The following is a 24,505-nucleotide window of genomic DNA, read 5'->3' on the forward strand; positions in this document are numbered from 1 at the left end:
CATAAAGAACCCTTTAAAAAAGTGGTTATTATTTAAAAATGTGGGTAGTGCAAAATAGGAAATCATTGCTCTTATTTTTCTAGTATCTTGAAGTATTTTTCTGTTTTTCGTCCTGGGAATTGTTTATCAATACCAGTTACTTTGAACTATAAGAAAGTCCAGAAATAATGAAATTCCCTAGGATAATGCAATAGTGAACAAAATCACTGTTATATCATCCTTCAGTTTGAAATTTTGTATTGCCCACAGTCCTAAATCTTCTTTCAGGAAGTTATGAAAGAAGTTTGGAGACAGCAGCTTCATAGTCATCATCTTTATCTTTTTTTTTTCTCCATTGAACACAATTGAGACTTGGGGATTTTTAGTTCATATTGACAAAGAAAAGAAAATTGACAGTGAAATACACAATTTTTCACAGTTACTAGACGAATTAGAAGATGAATGCAGTGACATATGGCAGTTCAGACTAATGCGATCTAGTAGAAATAAATGAGCCACTTATGTTGTTTTCAGTGTTCTGTAGCTACAATGAAGAATGTAAGAATAGGGAATTCCCTGGTGGTTCAGTGGCAGTGGTTAGGACTCTGTGCTTTCACTGTCAGGGGACCCAAGTTCAATCCTTGGTCAGGGAACTAGATCTCACAAACTTTGTCGCATTGCCGAGAGGGGGGAAAAAGAATGTAAAAAGAAATGAGTGAAATTAATTTTAATAATATATTTAATTTTAACCCAAATATTACCATTTCAAATGTAATCAATGAAAATTTTTTTTTGTATTATCTTCAAAATTTTATGTGTATTTTATACTTACAGCACACCTCAATTCAGACAAGCCACATTTCAAGTGCCCAAGAGCCACATGTGGCTAGTGGTTACTTACCTTATTGGACTCTGATGACAGTGGTGAAATTGATCATATATAGAAATCCCAGTCTTTTGAGTCTTCAGATGACAGTATCTAGGACAGTTGTCTTCAAACTCAAGAGTTGATGAGTGAGCAATGTATTTCTAAAAACAAAAAGAAAATATAGTATTTTCACCCAGTTTAACAGGAAGGACTTAATTTAACAGGAAGGACTTAATTTAACAGGAAGGACTTCATATAATATTTTGAAATGCTAACCTAGACCATTCCATTTTATTAAAGGACATATAACCATATTCTTTCATCTTTTATGATGTTTGTGTAACAATTTACTTGATAAAATTTGTAAGTGTCAGGCGTGTGTATGAAGGTAATTGGAAGGAATCAGATGATGTAGAAATGAAAATTCATTAACTTAATCATTGTGTTTGCTGTTTAAAAATGTAAAGAATGAAAATGCTTCGCGGTGATGGAGCAAAATAAAATGACCTTTTTGTTTTCAGCAAAATTTTGAGCCATCACGTTTTTCCAAAATGTTGCACCTTGGCTGTGCAAGAAAAACCAGAAATAATGATAAACTAGATGTTGTTAGACATGTGTTTAAATCTGGAATCAGTATTTACACTGTGAATGTGTTCTAGGTTTGTGCATAATAGTTGATGGACATTCAAAAAACATTGCCTAATTGAGGTACATATCTTTGAAACTGGGAATAGATGGAATACAATTTGAGATTGCTTTATTAAAATTTATAAAAAGCTTGTTTTGGTTTTATTCTTAATTCTGGGAATAATTTATAAAATGAATTAGAAATACAATAAAATATCAAGGGTTGGTTAAATCCAGATAGTAAATGCAATGTCTATTTTTCTTGATATACTGAGGGTTAAAAGGAATATAGTTTCAAAAAAGACTGATCTGTTTTTTAAAAAAATCTGGTGTATGATAAATTTAATTATTTGACATAAGTAATCATGGCTTTCATCTCTTTCGAATACTTTGAGTTTTGCTGATTTTTTTTTTTTTAGAAAACACTTGATTAGAAATAGTCTCTTCAAGGATAGTTCTCAAGGGTGTTGTTAAAATACAAGGTTAGTATTTCTTAGCTCTTCATATTATTTAAGATTATTTGATTTGCAAAATGCTCATAAATTTTATATAAAAGTTCTGGTTTTAGTTTTTTGTAGCTTTTGTAGTCTGACGTCTTCTGAATTAAACCATATATTCTGATAATCACTGTTACAAGTGTCAAGTATTTTTGACTTGAGACTCTTATTGAATGAAATAATTATACATCTAATTATCATATTTCTTTCCCTTACTTGAATATTTTCATTTGGGAAGATATTATTTTGCTACTGCTGCTGCTAAGTCACTTCAATCGTGTCCGACTCTGTGTGACCCCATAGACGGCAGCCCACCAGGCTCCCCCATCCCTGGGATTCTCCAGGCAAGAACAAAAGTCTTAAGTGCAAACATTATGTGGAATTTGTAATATTTCTTAGTGCCTTTTTCTTTAGTCTGAATGGTGGTTTTCTGGTACTTTCAACGTTTGTGAATGATTAGAGAGGGAAAATATGTGATTTACGGGTGATGTTTATGTTTAGGGCAGCCAGTCTTTTTCACTTGCAGGTTTGGGATCACTGATGATAGTATTTGGTTTCAATAGAAAGAAGACCAGAGTTGCTGTAGGTCTATCTCACTGCCTGCAGCCCTTGTTAGATATGTATTTGAACACTAATAACTTCGGCTTCCCAGGTGGCACATTAGTAAAGAATCCACCTGCCAGTGCACGAGACAGAAGAGACACGGGTTCAATTCCTGGATCCGGAAGATCCCCTGGAGTAGGGAATGACAACTCATTTCAGTATTCTTGCCTAGGAAATTCTGTGGACAGAAGAGCCTGGTGGGCTACAGTCCATGGGGTTGCAAAGAGTTAGACACAACTAAGCATGCACACGCAACTTTGTTTGCTGAGTTACTGGCACTAAGAAGGGAACAAAGAAGAAATGGGGAGAGAGAGAGGGGGCTGCCTTTTGGAGAGTGCAGGATAGAGCATTACATTTTTCTTTTTTTTTACTTCTTGGCTGCCTTCTTTCCTTTCTTACCAGGGGAAGTGTATATTCTACATAGAGAAACTTTAACTGGTAGGATATCATGGTTGCTGTTTCAGTTCCAAACAGAACATGTAGAGAGGGAAAGAAATATGAGAAAAATACTGATTTCATCCCAAAATATGTACAAGAGAATTTTTAAGGGATGAGAAGTGTCACTAAATGTTAGTCTTAGGTTAACATTAAAAAAAAAAAAAAACACCCTTTTTCCCCTACATTCTGCAAAAACATTGCTTGAAAAAGCAGAAAGAGAACGACGCCCTAATCAATTAGCCCTTCAAGGAGGCATGTGGCTGAAGGAAAAAGTTACCTCATCAACCTGATTGTGACCGACTTGAAGGATAAAACCCACTTCTGCCATATATATTTAGAAAATTTTCCTTTGTTCCTGTATTCTTTGTTGAGTACCCAGTGTTTTTCTGTACCAATATTTAGAAAGTATTATTTCAGTTTAAGAACTCCTACATGTGAATGCGTGCTTTTTTTTCTTTTTGATTTATTTTTTTATTAGGTTTTGTTATCTGGAACATACAGTTGCAGAGTCAAAACTATAAAAGAAGGTGTATTCACAGAGGCCTAGCTTCTCTCCAGGTCCTTCCCCTTTCTCATCTCTTCCTTGCCTTACACATGGTGCCATTTGTTAGATTCATCCTGTCATTTCTCTTTGACAGAGTAAACTAAATCACGTGTGGCTCTCTTTCTTTTTCCCTTTCTTTCACAAAATTGCATACTTTTCTGCTGTTATCTTTTTTCACTTAATATATCCTGGGGGCACTTCATAGTAATCATGTGGCGATTTTCCCCTTTCTCTTAAAACTCCATAGCACATCCAGTGTGTGTACCATAGTTTACTTAACCAGTCCCCTCCTGGTGGACACGTGCAGTTTCTAGTCTTTTATTACAGGAAATGTTGCAATGAATAGCTATTTTGGAAGACCTAATTTGTTTATTCAGAACTCCCTGACCCACTGTGAAACAGACCCCTTGTCATACGTCTACAACTTACCTGTTATTTGTTAAATTTAAGCATTGTTGAAGCAACAAGGAAAATAGAAAAATAAAGTTGATAAGGTCATTTCTCCCACCATCTGTGGTGATTTCTTATCTAACCAAATCTTTCATTATTTATTTATATGTTTTCTCTTCATTGGTACTGAGTGAAAATAAAAACTAATTTTCAAGATAGAGACTCATTTTGACTGATTTAGGGGAAAGATATGTTTACTGGTTAGTAAGAAAATTGGTTTCCTGTTGTAACAGACTAGTCTGTTATGCCACTTTTTGTGTATGTGTGTGTATGTGTGTGTGTGTGTGTGTGTATATATATAGAGTACTATTTCTGGGAATGTCTGTCCTCTTCTGTAGCAAGAAAACATGAAATTTTTGTAGTACTAATCCTTCTAAACAATATGGGTTATTCTCATAATCCATTTGTTGGAATTAAAGATTTTTTTGTATATATGATACTGGGTTGGATATGCTACTTGGTTAAGATGAATAGCTTTATTATTTCACCCGTCCCAGTTTAATGTAGTATTACAGTGTAAACAGAAAATATACTTGCTATGCTTTCCGTGATTCTAAGCATAAAACAAAAAGTACGTAAGGTTTTATAGTCAACATTAAGTAGGAATAGAGTGTCCTTTTAGTAAAACTGTGATTTAGATAATCTGCTTAAACCTAATGAAATGACCAAGTTTAACAAAATTCAAGTTTTTAGCAAGTTAGAATAGTTGTGATGTAAAATGCTTAGCATGGAGTGAGAGAGATTTGACATTTTAAGAATCACATCACATACATGTATACAAAAAGTAAAAATACACATCTTTGTATTTGATCGTGAGGTAAGTATGTTTTGAAATTCCATTTGGAGCGGTTCAGTTGCTGTCTGACTCAGTAATCAAATTATGAAGTAAGGTTTGTCAGCCTCACCACTATTGACGTTTTGAGCGAGATAATTCTTTGCTGGTGTTGGAGTGGGGTGTGTGTGGGGTATTGTTATCCTGTTTTCCTCAGTGTAGGATGTTCTCATTATTGCATCGTTCCTGACCTGTTTCCCTAGATGCCAGTAGCACTCCTCCTTGTTCCTATTTGTGACAAGTCACAGTATCTCCAGACAGTGCCAGATGTTTCCTGGGGGTCACGATTGCTCTTGGTTGAGGACTGCTGTTCAGAAATAATGCCATTTATGAGAAAGAGCTACTTATAACAGCGTGACTAGTGGAAGGGAAAACTGTAGTTCTAAAATCTGGTTGTTCACATAGGTAATACTGAAATCATTAATAAATAAACTGTGGTATCATTGTGTAGGTTGGGAATAGGTCAGTTTTATTTTTGCAAGAACATGTACTGCCATGTATGAATATATTTGTATGGCTCATGTATGTATATCAATATATATATTAAAGCACATGTGAAAAATGCTTGTTTATTGCTAGAAATGATGTTTTATACCTTTCAGGAATATGAACTTGAAATGTGGTCTGTTGTAAACTGATTCTACTGAACACTTTTAACTTTTTCTTTATTAATTTTAGCTACTACTCCATGGTTTGAGTCTTACAGAGAGACCTTTCTTCAGTCGATGCCAGCGTCAGATCATGAATTTCTGAATCACTATTTAGCATGTATCCTTTGACTTTTATGTTCTCTTAAAATATTTGGAAGTTACTAATCTCAGAAAGTTACATAAACGCAAAATTGTTGGGAGGATGTAAAAATTATTTTTTATTGATATGCTTCAGGTTTTCTTGTTGTCCTTGTTAAATGGCATCCTAGTTTCAAGACTGATAGAGCTAAGTTTTGATTAAAAAATAAGAATACTAAGAGCCTGCTTAGTTTTTGTCATCCAACTTGCACATTTCATGCTTAATGTGTTTTTAAGCGATTTTAGAAAGAAAAAATGTAAACTGTCAGTGTTAACTGCTTTTGCTGATTGTCTCAAAATTCCCTGGTGGTTCAGACAGTAAAGAATCTGCCTGCAATGCAGGAGACCCAGGTTTGATCCCTGGATCAGGAAAATCCTCTGGAAAAGAGAATGGCTACCCACTCCAGTATTCTTGCCTGGAGAATTCCGTGGCCAGAGGAGCCTGGCGAGCTACAGTCTGGGGTCTCAAAAGAGTGGGACACAACTGAGCGACTAACCCTTTTACTTTCAAAATTAACTGCTTACGCAAAAGCTCAGATTTAGAAACAGCTTTCCATCCTTTAGTAACATGTTTTATAGCTGTTAACCTCCTTTCACAGTTATGACTTTCATTTTTTTTAACGTGGTTACAGAGAAAAGTTGAGAAGGGACAGAGTATGAAATTGCACTGAAATGGAATGGAGAGGATCAAGACTCAGCAGAAGTTTTCATTATGTTGATAGTTGGACAGTTTTTATTTTCATGGATTTCCTTAGTGTATATATAAGTGATCTAAACAGCTGTCAACAAGATATCTTTAGTACTTAGAACCTTGAATTACTTAGAAATGTCAAAGAAATTATTTTATGCTTGCAGGAAAAGCTGTAAAAATCAGATTTTGTTTGTTTTAGCTCATAAAATACCTCCCTAAGTTTATTTTTAAAGAATAATATTAATTATTGGACTTCCTAGATGGCACAGTGATAAAGAATCCACCTGCCAGTTCAGGAGATGCAAGAGACACAGTTTCGACCTTTGAGTCAGAAAGATTACTCTGGAGAAGGAAATGGCATCCCACTCCAGTATTCTTGCCTGGAAATCTCATGGACAGAGGAACCTGGCGGGTTGCAAAGAATTGGACACGACTGAGTATGCACACATGCTTGCTGCTGCTGCTAAGTCACTTCAGTCGTGTCCGACTCTGTGCGACCCCATAGACAGGAGCCCACCGGGCTTCCCTGTCCCTGGGATTCTCCAGGCAAGAACACTGGAGTGGCTTGCCACTTCCTTTTCCAATGCAGGAAAGTGAAAAGTGAAAGTGAAGTCGGTCAGTCGTGTCCGACCCTCAGCGACCCCATGGACTGCAGCCTACCAGGCTCCTCCGTCCATGGGATTTTCCAGGCAAGAGGACTGGAGTGGGGTGCCATTGCCTTCTTTGTACACATGCTTGCAGTTTAATAGGATAGTAGTTACTGTTAAGTGATAAGTGATAATTACCTTAATGTGGTTTACAAGGTATGTTGGTGGCATCCTCTGGTGAAGCTGAACCTGTGGAACAGTTTTCAAAATTGTCACAAGAACAACATCGAATTCAGCACAATAATGACTATTCCTACCCCAAGTGGTTTATACCAAATACACTTAAATATTATGTACTTTTACATGATGTAAGTGCAGGAGATGAACAGAGGTAAGTTTTATTTTTTTAATTGTAAAATATTTCCTGTCAAATGAGTTAACATTAATTTGGACATGGCTTAAGTTTTTGATACATTTTTCATCTAAGAAAGTAAAAATTAATAAATTAGCTCGATCTTTTATTTGAAGTTATATTCAGCAGCTACATCATTTTATTTCATATGCTTATCCAAACTTTTCCTTCAATGTATGTCTATTAATCTTTGTTCATGAGTGCTTGCCATTTTATATCTATAGATCTTGGCTGTATTTCTTACTTTGTATATTATTATTGCTCATTTTTTTCTCTTGTCCCTTTCCCAGTTTTCCTGTAACTTTTCGTTTCCTGGTTTATAGGCACTTCTTTTTTCACTCTTCACTCTTACCACTTTATATTTTTAAACTTGATGTTTTTCACAGTCTCAAAAAAACATCCAAACACTTATTTCTTATGTCCCCTTTAATATTCTTTGTTAGTGATTTGCCATAGTCCTTTTATGTTTGGGATAAGAGTATAGTTTATCTTTAAAGATGAGTTCTTGGAAAAAGATAATATTAAAACAGTTTTGCTTTTGTGGCTTTTTCTGGCCAGTGGGGATTGGGGAGAAGATGGGACACCCGGTACTTTTTTGTTAAGAGGGAAACTTAAATGTCCAAAAAAGGCTTAAAAAATGCATTAAGACTTTTTGCTGCTTTGCAGTTTATTTTGATTTTTGGTTCAAGATATTGATCAAAATTAATCTTTTGTTTCAAACTGTTACTCTCTTATGTCGATGCTATTTAGAATATACAGTTAAATAATTGTTTTTTGTCCTTGTTCTGAGCACACGCCATCGTTTTAAATAAAGTTTTCTTGATAAAACCAAAGAATTGTTCTGAGGATTACTAACCTTTATAATTTTTTTGACATCAAAAATAATCTGTAACCTCTTGGATAAGGTGTATTAGATAAATAGGAATAATTTGAACTGGTGTTTATTAGTTTCAATTGTTTGAATATGGATACCTTCCATATTAAATGGTTATAACATGGATATTTAAGTGGTAATTAAAGTATTAGATCAGTGGTTCCTATGTTTAACAGTGTCATTGGTAAAGCAAGTAGATGTTTACTTTATTGTACGTGAGTAAATATACACACACATATACTTTGTGTTTATACAAATTTATAACTGTTGTACTTAACCAGCCTTAATTTTACAGTGTGTAATAGGATTTAATTATTCGTTAGTTTTGTTATTTGTATAGTATTAGTATCTGCATTTGAATGGGCTATCTCCGCATGTTTTTTGACACCAGATAGCTGATGAGTTTAGGGAGAAAAACTAGGTTAGCTCTATGTACCAAAATTTCATTTCTGTTAGAATGTACTATTTGATTCTTAGGCTGACTTATTTGAATTATCTTATCTCTTACCAACTATCAAGTCTACTTAACTAAAAGTAAGGAAATCAACTGCTTTTTGTTGCATCTGAGATTAGCTCATGGGTCCAGCCAATAATAAACTTAGCAAAAAAGTTGTACTTTTATATAAATATTTTGACTGCTTTTCTTTGTGTGTGTGTGTGTTTTCTTCTTCTAAACTGTGTTTTCTTTGGAGACTGCTTAGGGAAGGGTAAACTGTAGCAGTAAAAGATGATTTTTTGGGGGGGGGATGCTATAATTATCTATTTTAGCACTTATATTTTTTGATAAGTATCTGTTATCTAAGGCAGAATTTCGCAAAGTTGTATTTCCTGAAGGCTAGTCCACATAGTTGAGTTTCTGATTTATAAGTTTGAAGCCACTCTTTGGAAATTCACTGTACACAGTAGCAATGGAAGACTCAGGGGTGGTCTGCTGCAAAGAAACTGGTTGGCTTGATTACTGTAGTTCCCCAAACTAGTTTGACCACTGAAACTTTCTTTTTTAATAACATGAGTATTTTTGCAAAATTTATTCCATGAGACGTACTTTGGTAACTGTAGTTTAAGGTGATAACCAAGCTAGCTAAACTTCAGTTAGAATCATGAACTTTGTTTTAATTTTTAAAATTATGCTACTTCTAATGTCTTTTTTGGGAACTATTTTTTTTTTTCATGGTTTTTGTATTATTTTATTATCTATTATTGCCTAAGATCCTCTCTTCGTTGGCTACAAACTTTTCCATTTTTTATTTTAGAGCTGAGTCAATTTATGAAGAAATGAAACAGAAATATGGAACTCAGGGTTGCTATCTACTTAAAATTAATTCTCGAACATCTAATCGAGCATCAGATGAACAGATACCAGATCCTTGGAGTCAGTATCTCCAGAAAAATAGTATTCAAAACCAGGTATATGTAAAAAACAATAATGAAGCAAACCACAAAAGCTGTATTTCAGTTTTATGGCCAATGGCATCACTGTAGAATTTGTAGAATTACTAATAGTTATTTTATGGAATCTGGCTAGTTTTGATCCACTAGTATGCGAGCTCTTAATGTTTCAAAAGCTGTATTTAAACGCGGTAATCCCTTCTGTGTATACCTTTCAGGTATAAATATCAGTGTTAATTGTTTTCTTGAAAGATGAAAGAAAAGTGGAGACTTCCCTGACAGTCCAGTGGTTAAGACTCTATGCCTCCACTGAGGGGGGAACTAAGATCCCACAAGGCGCATGGTGTGGCAAAAAAAAAAAAGATGAAAAGTGAATTATACATTAAGAATTGAATTAGATTGACTAAACATGTAGATAATAGAATTTTTGGCTTGCACATTAAATTCATTATGAATGCTTACAGTCAATTCTTTATTATCCACATGCTCTGGGGGTTGTCTTCCTTCATTTTCAACATGCTGTTCTTATGGCCACCTTTTGGAGCTCATACTTTTTAGGTGGGTGGGCTTTTTTCCCTAACTTTCCTTTGACTTCCTTTTCTTTTGAATTTCCAGGAAGTTTTGTTTCTTCCTAATCAACTTTTCTAATGTTGATTTCTAGACTAATGTTAATTGCTGTCTGTTGGCTGGTGTGTGGTGGGTGTAGTTTCACGTTCTTTCCAACTTTTAAGATAGAATTTTATGCCACTTGGTATTAGTCGAATGGCAAGTTATACACTTAGTTCAGAAAATCAAGAGTTGACTATTTTTTGTTTAGAAGGAAGATTTCTAAAGTGAATGGAAAATATATTTATATTTTGTATAATTAAGCTGCATTATATACTTTATGTGATACTATTTTAAGAAATATGAATTAGAAAGTATGTAGATTTTGATGTTCTAATAGAAATATTTTTTAATCTGTTTATATACGAAATTTTAAATCTAATTTTACTCACTTTAACATTGAGATGATTGTTGACCTTCTTTAAAATAATGCTGGGGGGAAATGTCTGAGAGAAAAAGAACCAGTTGGAGGTAGAAGAGCTTTAAATAGTGTTTCAGGACCATACTCAGAGTAGGAATAGTATTGAAATACTCAGTTTAGAATCTAACCATCTAAGGTTGGGAAAGGGAACATAATAGGTCAGATTGTACAGTTGGAGAACTTTTAACAGAAGACAAAGCTATAGATATTCTACAGCTTTAGAATTCTAGAAGTCCAGGATTGGAGGATAGTTTAAAGGTTGTCAGATCCAGTCGTTGTTGTGATGCTTTAATTTCCTTTAAATCTGAGTGACCTCATCTATTGAAAGTACTCACTGTCTTTTTAGATGACCTGCTCCATGTTTAAGCAGCTTGAGGATCAAGCTTGTACTCAATCCTATAGGGATCATGTCAGTTTTTCATTAAGATGATTTTCAGAATATAGAACAGAACTCTCATGTCTTTTAATATACCATTTTTTCAACTCTTTTCTTAAATGTTGTTTTTAGCAAATTTCTTATCCTGATCACCTTCCCCTTATTAAGTTCTAGGTTATATATTTTTCTCAAAGTCTGGCACTCAGAATAATACCTCATGATATGAGTGGGCTCATGGAGTAGTCTGGACATTTTTAAAGTTGTTTTGGTGGCTGAAACCAATACCCTTTGTACAAGTAAACATTGCATTGGATATTTTCCCAAAACTTCTGTGTATTCAGAATGCACTCCAGGCTATTAATACTGAGTCCATGAGCCAGGGGATTCCGTACCATCCTTTTTTACCCCTCCAGTAGTCCATCTGTCTTGGCATTATTCCTGACATAGTTGCATATACAGGGATTCATATAGGCATGTGCATATCACATATAAACTGAGATAGAAGTAACTTGAATTCAGAAGAATTAGGGTAGTGTGCATGTGAAACAATATAAGGATATAGTAGGTGTGGATTTAAGTGATAGAATATGATACATGGAAGTTAAGAATTTGGAGAATTAGACATTTTTTGCTGTAGCAAAAAAAAAAAAAATGAGGTTTACTATAGTTGATAAATTTGGTGATATCTTAAACATGATTAAGTATAACCATTAATACTTTTTATATTTTATTTTGATAGGAATCATATGAAGATGGCCCTTGTACTATAACTTCAAATAAGAATTCTGATAGTAACTTGCTTTCATTGGATGGATTAGATAACGAAGTCAAAGGTCTTGATATACTTTCTCTTAAGTTTGTCTTTTGATTGAAAATAGCCCTCTTGTTAAAGCATGCCAATCTTTATATGTAAAAGATGGGGGAAAGTTTCATAGTGAAAAGAGGTAATGGTCAGATTAGCTTTTCCTTTGAAGATTTTATTGAGTTATTTGAGTTTGATGTTTTTTGATATTTAAAAATTTGTTTTATAAGAGTAATAAGTCAAACTTCATAAAAATTTTTTTGGTAGAGAGCAAGGGACAGTATGATATGTAGCATTAATTATTCCCCTGTTCACGTGATTTTGAGAGTTTTATTTTTGTATTTTAAATTATAGTTTGGATAGTGATAGCTTTAAAATTTTTTGTTATAATTTTTCTCATTGGTTAGTTGCGCTATTTAAAAATAATTTTTGCATTTTAACAGTTTTTTTCATTTATTTACATGAATTAAAAATTTTCTATTTTTAATATTTCTATTTTTTTTACATGAATTTAAAATTTTCTACATGTAATAGGTATTAACCCAAGTCCTGATTTTAGGGGGAAACTTGAATGCCTTTGTCTTAGACTTCTAAGACATACAGTAAGAGAAAGGGTTCCAATACTGTTTCTTTTCTTTAGCAGTATGGTAGTAATGCTGCAATTTTCTGTTGCTTTCTGAGTAAAAGAAAGATTTGTTTTTCAGTAGATGGCTTACCAAATAACTTTAGAGCTCATCCACTTCAGTTGGACCCCTCCAGTGACTCTTCTAACAGCACTGATGGCCCAGATCATGTAAAACCCACTTCATCATTACACGAAACAAAGAAAGCAAATGTTGGAATTATTCATGGTGCATGTTTAACCCTTACTGATCATGATAGAATTCGACAGTTTATACAAGAGTTCACGTTTCGGGGCCTTTTGCCACATATAGAGAAAACGATTCGGCAATTAAATGATCAGGTAAGATTTAATTATTTGCATTAGTATTTTTTAAAATTTCAGGAAATAGTAAACTTGGGAATATAGTCGTATAAGTTAAAGAGTTTATGTTTTTATTTTAAAAATAGTCCAATATTAGAATTTATTAACTTACTATCAGTGATGAAATTCTAGTAAATCCTGCTGCTGCTGCTAAGTCACTTCAGTCGTGTCCCACTCTGTGCGACCCCATAGATGGCAGCCCACCAGGCTCCCCCGTCCCTGGGATTCTCCAGGCAAGAATACTGGAGTGGGTTGCCATTTCCTTCTGCAATGAATGAAAGTGAAAAGTGAAATTGAAGTCACTTAGTCGTGCCCGACTCTTAGCGACCCCATGGACTGCGGCCCACCAGGGTCCTCCGTCCATGGGATTTTCCAAGCAAGAGTACTGGAGTAGGGTGCCATTGCCTTCTCCGAGTAAATCCTAGAAGAGGCTTATTTATTTTTACTAGGGATTTTGGATAATTTTCTTTAAGTCATTGTTACTAAAGTGCACATTTGCTTACTCTTAAAACTTTTTAGTTATTTAGAATTTTTTTTTCTATGTAAAGAAAACTAAACTCATGTTTGTCAAAATTTCATTTGTTTTCTTAGCTAATATCAAGAAAAGGTTTGAGTCGATCTCTATTTTCTGCAACTAAAAAATGGTTTAGTGGCAGTAAAGTTCCAGAAAAGAGTGTTAATGAGCTAAAAAATACATCTGGATTGCTGTGAGTAAAATATTACTGTTTTTAGTTTTCCTGTATTTAACTCTGATTAGTGTTTAATGATGTTCTGCAAAAAATGACTATATCTCTAGTTTCTTAGTTTCAGTTTGGTCAAAACTCCAGTAGATAAGAATAGTGACCATAAAAAAGTTATATTAAATTAAAAAAAAAAACTATAAGTAATTTGATATCTAAAAATAAACAAGATCACAGGGAGGTCACATTATTATGGGTCTGTTTTCCTTAAAAAGATAAGAGTTGGATTAGGTATTCATTGATAACTCTTCTTTATTAAAGTACTGAGGTCTGGTAATTCTAAGACATAGCATGTATTTAGAAATTTTGTCTAAAATCTGGTTTTAAGGGAAAATAAAATTCATTTTAGATTATTTTTTGACTGTACATAAAGGTGAATCACCTGGAATTGATCATTTGCTTCCTAATTTGACCATGGAGAAAGTGCTTGCCTTCTATCTGATATATAGATACAGATGTAACAATCTGTTTCCAAATATCTTTGAGAAATTCTACCTCCTGGGAGGTAGAATTTTTATAAGACAGGATCAGGTTTTCCTATGTTTTGGACAGTTGGGCATCTTTTTGACATTTTGTAATATTTAATGGCTTAGAGGTCATAGCTTCTGAATTCCTCTTTTTATTTTGTATCTGCAGGTATCCACCAGAAGCGCCAGAGCTTCAGATCAGGAAAATGGCTGACCTGTGCTTTTTGGTGCAGCACTATGATTTGGCGTACAGTTGCTATCATACTGCAAAGAAAGATTTTCTTAATGATCAAGCGATGCTTTATGCAGCTGGTGCCTTGGTTGGTATTCTGTAGTACTATAATTTCTTGTTCCTGCTACAATGAATGACTTAGAAATTTTTCTTTATGAAATGGCAAGCAGAATTTTCCCTAGGGATAAAGTTGTACTCAAAGAGCACATAATGCTTTATGGATTTTGAATTAATTGATGATAACTTGATGGATTTCTGTTAAATTAGTATCTTCAAACATGGTCATACATGAGGGTTTCTTAGATTTCATTAATACTTTCTATTTAATTTCAATTATAGTTTGTACTGTATTCCCAGTATAAGAACTTCTCTTTTTTAGAGGATTCTTTTTTATGTCTTGAAAAATGTTTTTAAATTGTTCGAAATGTTTTTTTCTGATCTAAGATTGTTTGTTGGTTAAGAACATGTACTTTGGTGTGCGACAGACTTTCATCTTAGGCAAGTTACTGAACATCTCTAAGCCTTAGTTTTCTCATCTGCAGAATGTGAATCCTAAATGTGGTTAGATGAGATACAAAGTTTGTAAAGTGCCTGGCACACTACCTAGGCTGTCAGTAGGCATTGGCAATGTTAGTTTTGTAATTGATATAAAACCTAGGTGTTTCAGAAAGAGTTTTCTGTGTTGCCTTATAAACTTTTACTGTATTTGGAAAGTTGTCATAAATAACGTTTGTAATGTACTTTCTGTGCTTAGAAAAGAGTAAACTAGCATTGTTACTTTCTACATAGTCTATTTATTTAAACAGCAGGACACATGACTTAAAGGGAAACTAGGATTCATTTCTTTTAGGGTAATTTATCCCACATAAGGCCAGATTGCCCTGCATGTAACAGCTACATACAGAAAAGTTATAAAATTGTTCTTGGTTTTAAATGATTAATGAAAAACATTAAAATTTTCCAATTGGATAAGGTATGCAAGGATTTTTATGTTCTTTTTTTATTAGAACAAAGTGAGTTGCTGGAATATAAAAATAAGAGCTGAAAGAACATGCCACTAATGGAGAAAAGGGAAAGGGATATTTTCAGAGAACCAGTATTTTTCTCCATCTCATCTCCATTCGATGTTGAACAAAGCGTACCATTGGCCATTTGGTTTAAAAAAAAAAAATGCAGTGTGCTTGTGCACATACCTTAGTTACTTTATGTTCAGTTAAAGAATGGGGAAGGGGAAAAGGAAAGAACAGAGAAACTGTACTGTAGTAGTCAGGATGTGGTGGAACCAAATTGCAGCTTTCTAACTGAGAATGTCTTCTTGGTCTGGAGGAACAGAATTCTGGAGTTAAGTAGCAGGTTCCGTATTTAGTAGAAACCTCTTGTCTGCCACTGAAACACATCAGCTGTATCTTCAGCCTCCATTTCCAACTGTGCAGGTGTGTCTGTTTCATTGATTGGCATCCAGACAGATGGGAATCTGGTTTGCCTCGTTGACAAAGCCTGTTGTTCACAGTAGGCTTTCATTAGTTTACTACTGCGCCACAGAACCCCCTTCAAATGACTAGGATCATCATTCTCAGTCGTGACTCCTCCCTTGGGCTTTTCATTGGCCATGGCATGTGCAGGAGTCTCCTCAGCTGTTGCTTCAAAAAAGAGGTACCAGGTCCACACCAAAGGGGCATATGAGCGAGTGGCAGAAGGAGGCAGCGGCAGTGGTGGCGGAGGCAGAGGGCACAGGTCATGTGCTCCCTTCCCCACTCTGCATGTCTTCTTAAAAACATGTAAGCTATAAACAACAGTGTGACGAATAAAAATACATATGAACTCTACTTCATTGATAATTACCATGTAGATAACCTGTTTAATAACTATTAAATAATAATAACCTGTTTAATAACTATTAAATAATAACTATTATAACCATCTATTTTGCATTTATTTTAATACTGTATATATAAAAATAAGATTGTATTATATAGTAGCCATCATGGTTAACAAAAGAGTCCGAAATGCAGTACTTGGATGCAATCTCAAAAATGATTGTATATATAAAAATAAGATAGTAATTATTGTATATATAAAGATATATATATACAATATTCTATATTGATATATATAAAGATATATATACAATATTCTATATTGTATATATAAAAATAAGATAGTAATTTTAAAAAGTAAAGCTAAAATAGCAAAAAGTCATCTAACTTTTAAAAATCCTTCAGGAACTGAAAATGTTGATGAATAAAAGTATTTGAAAAAGTATATGAATTGTCCTTGGCTAGACAGCCTCTGGTCTATGGTTAACTAACATAAGCTAATAGAAAATCACAAAGACTTAAATATTATTTCATCAATACTTTATAACATAAGTTCATAATTACAAAATTATGCGTAATGTGTCTGCAAATTGAAAGTTTGGAAAAATCTTATGGCACAAAATTTCAATGATTTTATGGTATTTAAGCTTTTTCATTTCTGTCTACAATCTGATTAATACTGCATTTAAACCATTTAGATGGAGGCAAATTAGTGGCATATTGGGCATATTAGTAGATGCATATGAAGGAAAAATAATTGAACACTGGAAAGTAAAGGCATAGCTACTAAAACATATGCACACCTAAAAATCATTGTAGTCTATAATTACCCTAAAAATAATAAGCCTTAGAGAAAAATTGGTCTGGTAGAGTCCTCATAAAAGCTATGTATCTTTGTAACCAGAGCATAAGGTGTTGTGTGAGGCAGCTTAGCATGGTGGAGATTATCCCAAGAAATAAAAAAAGTATGCAAAACCAGTTTGTGAACCCTGGGGTGGGGAAAAGAACTCGTAACCAGTGGAATTGTCGTGAAGGTAAGCAGGGAAAGAAGTGCAGCCTGCCTTGAGCAAGAGCTGTGCAAGGCTGGGAGTATACATCTCTAGAGAGACGTCCCCAGCCCCCCAGTCACACGCACACACACAGAGTAGGCATTCGTTTTTTATTTTCTTAAAGCACAGATTACAAAAGCTCCTGCTTGGGCAACAGCTAAGTTCGGAGCTTTTTACTTTCTTGCTGAAGGTTATAATTCTGTATTTGTTATTTTTGATCCCCTTGCCTAAGAAAAACTATTTTTGAATGAATAAAAATTCTGTGTGTACTGATACCACCTTCCTATTTACCATTCGCATAGTAGATAATTGATCACAGACTATACTGCCTGCCTTTTTTGATGAAAATTAAGATACTTAATTATTTTAACTATAAAGTTAAAAGGTACATCACAGAAAACCAAAAAAAAATTTTTGGAGAAATACAGTTTATGTTGTAGTTTAATTTGTCATAACTAGCTGAAGGTTAAGTAGGTCACTCCAGTTCTTGACGAAAGTCTTTGTAAAATGTGTTAACCCGTTACTGTATACTGTAAGAAATGATTTAATGGTTGATTATTGAAGATCATGCAGTTACTTGGGGTGATCATTCTGAATATTCTCATTGTATCCTTAGAAATTGTTAGCTTGTATGTATATTGATTTGTGATTTCTTGTAGAATTAAATTAGAAAGTGACTTAGAATTCAAAGCCTGTTTTTCTTACAGGATTTTTTCCTTAATATACTTTTATTGATGTGTGTGTGTGTATGTATATGTGTGTGTGTGTGTGTGTGTGTGTGTGTGTGTATGTAGTATATATAGTGCATATGTAGCAAATATAATGTATTTTTATATAGTATTATATAATATATATGGGGCTTCCCTGGTGGCTCAGATGGTTAAGAATCTGCCTGCAGTGCAGGAGATGTGGGTTCCAGGTTGAGAAGATCCCCTAGAGAAGGGAATGGCTACCCACTCCAGTATTCTTGCCTCAAGAATTCCATGGACAGAGAAGTCTGGTGGGCTACAGTCCATGGGATCTCAAAAAGTCAGGCATGACTGAGTAACTAACATTTCCACTTTCATGCTATATATGTAATGTATTTTAGTTTTTTTGTGTAATATAGAATCCTATGTGTATTCATTATATTTATTAATTAAAATATAAGCTAATTAAGAAAACATGATGTTTCAGAGCCGTAGAAAATTTTGTCACATGGAGATCACATATTTTCGTTCAGTTTCTTCAGTAAATTTTTGCGTTGGATGCTGAGGATACAGATATTCTGAAACAGGCAGGGTTCATACTGTCATGGAACTTAAATAGACTGTCAGGTTAAAGGCTTTAATCATATCCCATTTTTTACATAAATTATTTTTGTGTTTTTTCCTCTATTTTAAAAACTGTTGCAGTAAAGTGTTTATTCATCCTAAAAGTAGGTTGGCATTAGCAAATTTCCCTCCGATTTATGGAAGTTTCATTTATTTCTAGTTAAATTTTTATTAAAAGTTGGTCTATATGAGACTACAAGTATGAATGTAATACAGCATTTTACTAAGAGTCCAAAACCTTCATTTTTATCTTCATTTCTTTTCTCTTTTTTGGCTTCACAGTGAGGCATACAGGATCCCAGTTCCCCACTAGGGATGGAACCTATGCCTCCCTGCACTGGACTGCCAGGGAAGCCACTCATCTTCATTTTTAAATCCTTTAGCACCATTGTGTATTATTTGAATTATTAACAATGGAATGGGTCTTTGAAGTAAGAAGTCCTAAAAAGCTGACAGATCAGTTTCAGAAATGGTTTTTGTGCCTTCTGATACAGCATATGAACCATAGAGTTTGTAAGAGGTGAAAGGTATATAGTACAAGTTGTTATGAGCTCTGTTTTCAAATATCGAAGCCAATAAATTGGAAACAGATGCACTCTGTTTCTCTATGGTTCTATCATTGGTCTGTTCTCTAGTCTTTAAGGAATAGGCAGTAACAAGGAGGTGGCAGCAGAAATCTTACTTCATAGTTACAGACCATGACCAAAAGTGTTTACTAGGTCTTCTTGAAAACCACTCATTTAAATAGTGAATGACAGACTTTGGAATGTGATTGGAGAACTTTAAAACTGAAAGCATATAAACGTAATTATTTCCAAGTCTGCATTAGGCTATCGAATTTATATATGTGGCTACATAAAAAAACTCAGTGAACTGCATTCCAGTTTTTAGCCTCTGAATGCTAAACTGACAGCAAGAATTTTCTCATTTTGAAATACTGTGATGTCTTTCCCTCTAGGAAATGGCAGCTGTGTCAGCTTTTCTTCAGCCAGGAGCACCCAGGCCATACCCTGCACATTATATGGATACAGCAATTCAGACATATAGGGATATCTGCAAGTAGGTGACTAGAATATTTATGTTCTATCCCTTTAGAGATAAACTTGACATTTATATTGTAATTAGATATAAGTGGCTCTTTGTTTTTTTATGTTTTAATCTTAAGCTCCCAAATCAAGTTAATATATAGATGAGGTGATCATTTAAAACCAGTGTTTTACTACATTTTCCTTTCCTGGAAAGATGTGTAGTTAGGAATTAGTTATATGTAATGTTGAACTTACTTGTTTCATTGAGGGCGATTTGTGTTTTGAGAACATTTTTAACTTTAACTACTATTAAGCCAGGAATTAGCTAGTTTGAACTTTTCCTTGTTAAATAGGCAAATACAGAGAGGTAGATAATAGTCTCGGGAAGAAAAGGAGAAACGTTTTGTACATGTAGTGAGTTCTGTTGAAACTCCATGGAAGTTAGAACTCACCGCCTGTAAAGGAGACTATGAAAGTTGGTCCAGACAAGGTTTTATGGTATGTTTGAGGAATAGACCTTGAAAGAAACGTGGCTGGGATTTAAGAACCATAAAGGTATTTCAGGAATTTTGGTTGGCAGGAACAGTATTTTGGATGTAACATTACTGGAGAAAAGGAAGAGAGCCTGGGCTAGATTAGAGGGTTTTGTGTATATGGAAAGGTGTTATGAGAGAAATCAGTGTGGGAGAACATTAACTCTCATTTATTACTATTTTTAAGCTGTGGTTAAGATTTATGTTTAATAAATGGGGAGTTACTGAATATTTGAGTAGAGCTTTGACATGGTTATTTTTCAGAAAGATTAATACTAGCCTTTTCTATGTAGAATGGAAAAATTAAAAGATGGGGACACAAAGGTAGCTTTGTCTGCTATAGTGTTGAAGTAGTAGTCATAATAATGTGTTTAGAATACAGCACTAGTAATAAAGATTAACACTGATTAAGCACTCAGCGTTTACCACTGTGCCAAAGTAATTTATATGCTCATTTAATCTTTACAACAAACGTATGAAACGGTGGATACTATTATTACTGCATTCTACCCACAAGGAGATTGAAACAAAAGAGTTTAACTTGCTGGAATGGGTGAATTTAACTCAGATGACCATTATGTCTACTACTATGGGCAATAATCCCTTCGAAGAAATGGAGTAAATTTCATAGTCAGCAAAAGAGTCTGAAATGCAGTATTTGGATGCAATCTCAAAAACGACAGAATGATCTCTGTTTGTTTCCAAGGCAAACTGTGCAATAACACGGTAATCAAGTCTATGCCCCAACCAGTAATGCTGAAGAAGCTGAAGTTGAACGGTTCTGTGAAGATCTACAAGACCTTCTAGAACTAACACCCAAACAAAGATGTCCTTTTCATTATAGGGGACTGGAATGCAAAAGTAGGAAGTCAAGAAACACCTGGAGTAACAGGCAAATTTGACCTTGGAGTACAGAATGAAGCAGGGCAAAGACTAATAGAGTTCTGCCAAGTGAACACACTGATCATAGCAAGCACCCTCTTCACACAAGAGAAGACTCTACACATGGACATCACCAGATGGTCAACACCGAAATCAGATTGATTATGTTCTTTGCAGCCAAAGATGGAGAAGCTTTGGACAGTCAGCACAAACAAGACCAGGAGCTGACTGTGGCTCAGATCATGAACTCCTTATTGCCAAATTCAGACTTAAATTGAAGAAAGTAGGGAGAACCACTAGGCTATTCAGGTATGACCTAAATAAAATCCCTTATGATTATACAGTGGAAGTGAGAAATAGATTCAAAGGATTAGATCTGATAGAGTGCCTAAGGAACCATGGATGGAGGTTCGTGACATTGTACAGGAGATAGGGATCAAGACCATCTCCAACAAAAAGAAATGCAAAAAAAGCCAAATAGTTGTCTGACGAGGCCTTAAAAACAGCTGTGAAAAGAAGAGAAGCGAAAAGCAAAGGAGAAAAGGAAAGATACACCCACTTGAATGCAGAGTTCCAAAGAATAGCAAGGAGAGATAAGAAAGCCTTCGTAAGTGATCAGTGCAAAGAAATAGAGGAAAACAACAGAATGGGAAAGACTAGCGATCTCTTCAAGAAAATTAGAGATATCAAGGGAACATTTCATGCAAAGATGAGCTCAATAAAGGACAGAAATGGTATGCACCTAAGAGAAGCAGGAGATATTAAGAAGAGGCGGCAAGAATACACAGAAGAACTATACAAAAAAGATCTTCATGCCCCAGATAATCACGATGGTATGATCACTCACCCAGAGCCAGACATCCTGGAATGCAAAGTCAAGTGGGCCTTAGGAAGAAACACTGAACAAAGCTAGTGGAGGTGATGATATTCCAGTTGAGTTATTTCAAATCCTAAAAGATGATGCTGTGAAAGTGCTGCACTCAATATGCCAGCAAATTTGGAAAACTCAGCAGTGGCCACAGGACTGGAAAAGGTCACTTTTCATTCTATTCCCAAAGAATGCTCAAACTATCACACAGTTGCACTCATCTCACATGCTAGTAAAGTATTGCTCAAAATTGTCCAGGCTTCAACAGTATGTGGACCATGAACTTCCAGACGTTCAAGCTGGTTTTAGAAAAGGCAGAGGAACCAGAGATCAAATTGCCAACATCCGTTGGATTATTGAAATTGCACAAGAGAGTTCCAGAAGAACATCTGCTTTATAGACAATTCCAAAGCCTTTGACTGCGTGAATCACCACAAACTTTGGAAAATTCTTCAAAAGATGGGAATACCAGACCACCTGATCTGCCTCTTGAGAAATCTGTATCCAGGTCAGGAAGCAGCAGTTAGAACTGGACATGGAACAACAGACTGGTTCCAAATTGGGAAAGGAGTACATCAAGGCTGTATATTGTCACCCTGCTTATTTAATTTATATGCAGAGTACATGATGAGAAACGCTGGGCTGGATGAAGCGCAGGCTGGAATCAAGATTGCCGGGAGAAATATCAATAACCTCAGATATGCAATTGGCCCCACCCTTATGGCAGAAAGCAAAGAAGAACTTAAGAGCCTTTTGATGAAAGAGGAGAGTGAAAAAGTTGGCTTAGAGCTCAACATTCAGAAAACAAAGATCATGATATCTGGTCCCATCACTTCATGGGAAATAGATGGGGAAACAGTGGAAACAATGAGAGTATTTTGGGGGGCTCCAAAATCACTGCAGATGGTGACTGTAGCTGTGAAATTAAAAGACACTTGCTCCTTGGAAGAAAAGTTAAGAGCAACCTAGACAGTATATTCAAAAGCAGAGACATTACTTTGCCAACAAAGGTCTGTGGAGTCAAGGCTGTGGTTTTTCCAGTAGTCATGTATGGATGTGGAGAATGCAGTGGAGACCCACTCCAGTACTCTTGCCTGGAAAATCCCATGGAAGGAGGAGCCTGGTAGGCTGGAGTCCATGGGGTCGCTAATAGTCAGACACAGCTGAGCGACTTCACTTTCACTTTCATGCATTGGAGAAGGAAATGGCAACCCACTCCAGTGTTCTTGCCTGGAGAATCCCAGGGACCGGGGAGCCTGGTGGGCTGCAGTCTATGGGGTCGCACAGAGTTGGACATAACTGAAATAACTTAGCAGCAGCAGCAGCATGTATGGATATGAAGAGTTGAACTATAAAGAAAGCTGAGCGCCAAAGAATTGATGTTTTTGAACTGTGGTGTTGGAGAAGACTCTTGAGAGTCCTTTGGACTGCAAGGAGATCCAACCAGTCCATCCTAAAGGAAATCAGTCCTGAATATTCATTAGAAGGACTGATGCTGACGCTGAAACTCCAGTACTTTGGCCACCTGGTGTGAAGAACTGACTCATTTGAAAAGACCCTGATGCTGGGAAAGATTGAAGGCGGGAAGAGAAGGGGACGACAGAGGATTAAGATGGTTGGATGGCATCATTGACTCAATGAACATAAGTTTGAATAAGCTCTGGGAGTTGGTGATGGACAGGGAGGCCTGGCATGCTGCAGTCCATGGGGTCACAAAGAGTCAGAGACGACTGAGCACCTGAACCGAAGGGGATGCAGTTGATAAATGGTTGAGCCAGTATCAAATCCTGCCCTTTTTATAATTGTTTGAGAATATATTGGAAGTTTCTGGCAGAAGAAACAGCCTTCTGTCAAAGAGGAACCTTTGAAGAATTCTGAAAAAGAGTTTCAGAAGGTAGAAGAACTGTGAGAGGGAGGCAGTAAGGGAGCCTGAAGTCCTTTAAAGTCCTTTATCCACAAAGGGCTAAAGTTCTCATGAAGTCCTGTAAAGTCCTTTCTCTGAGAAGATTTCTTCATGAAGCCCAGAGCTTTTGGAGAGATTCATGTGGAATGATGCAAGACAAAAGTGAAAATATCCATTGACCCAGATAGCTATATGACAATCTGGTTTTGTCCTCCTGTTCACAACAGATTGTATGCTTTTTCTAAATACACTCTTAACTGTCATGCATTTACTGTATAATCCTCCTTCTAAGTTACCATGATTGGTAAGGTTTATCATAAATGTAATAGATATTTGGGGATAAATTAGAAACACTACATTAGTTATGCATAGCAATTTTAAGAATCTCCCAGATCTGAGAAATATTAAAATATAAATAAATTTTCTTAAAATACAGTATACTTTAGCAGTGCCCTTAGAATGCCATGTCCCACTTTTTAACTGATGCAGTCCTATTTATCTGGATAAATTTCTTATGAAGCTTTCCCTTCCCTCCTTTATCTCTCATATCATAATAAAAATTAGTTGTACTCTATTCATCATTATCTGTTTTATGTCAGTTTCTGCATTTAGATAGGGATTTTGTTTTAGAAATGCTTGCATCTGTAGCACTTCCACTGCTTGATACAATGAGTTTAAAATGCAGCTTAAAGAAACAATAAAGTCCTAGACTTGTGGTAGCCTTGTGACTTCATAACTGATCATATGGGGGAATTTGTGAAGACAAAAATAAAACAATTGCGTTAGATTTACAAAGTTTACTAAAGATTCTTTTAAGAACTGAGCATTTTGAGCGTGTTGTAGTATATGTACGTTGTTGTTGTTTAGTTGCTAAGTCATGTCTGACTCTTTGTGACCCCGTGGA

General features: G+C 35.2%; 2 protein-coding genes across 3 annotated transcripts in view; one reads left to right on the forward strand and one right to left on the reverse strand.

Annotated features, from left to right (window-relative positions):
- Positions 1-24,505, forward strand: part of TRAPPC8 (trafficking protein particle complex subunit 8) — an 82,749-nt gene that overhangs the window by 11,379 nt on the left and 46,865 nt on the right. Inside the window, exons 3-10 of one of the 2 annotated variants that reach the window (XM_055559405.1) lie at positions 5,517-5,606; positions 7,121-7,295; positions 9,444-9,597; positions 11,722-11,815; positions 12,489-12,748; positions 13,361-13,476; positions 14,146-14,296; positions 19,346-19,446. In XM_055559405.1, coding sequence (XP_055415380.1) covers positions 5,517-5,606; positions 7,121-7,295; positions 9,444-9,597; positions 11,722-11,815; positions 12,489-12,748; positions 13,361-13,476; positions 14,146-14,296; positions 19,346-19,446 — 1,141 coding nt within the window. The remainder of the gene's footprint in view (positions 1-5,516; positions 5,607-7,120; positions 7,296-9,443; positions 9,598-11,721; positions 11,816-12,488; positions 12,749-13,360; positions 13,477-14,145; positions 14,297-19,345; positions 19,447-24,505) is intronic. The other variant, XM_055559406.1, reaches the window with a different exon arrangement.
- Positions 15,301-15,819, reverse strand: LOC129636132 (small ubiquitin-related modifier 2-like). Its single transcript, XM_055559407.1, has one exon. The coding sequence runs from the start codon at positions 15,817-15,819 to the stop codon at positions 15,571-15,573; it is 249 nt and encodes an 82-aa protein (XP_055415382.1). The 3' UTR covers positions 15,301-15,570.

The sequence above is a fragment of the Bubalus kerabau genome, chromosome 21, assembly GCF_029407905.1.
Source record: "Bubalus kerabau isolate K-KA32 ecotype Philippines breed swamp buffalo chromosome 21, PCC_UOA_SB_1v2, whole genome shotgun sequence".
NCBI lineage: Eukaryota > Metazoa > Chordata > Mammalia > Artiodactyla > Bovidae > Bubalus > Bubalus kerabau.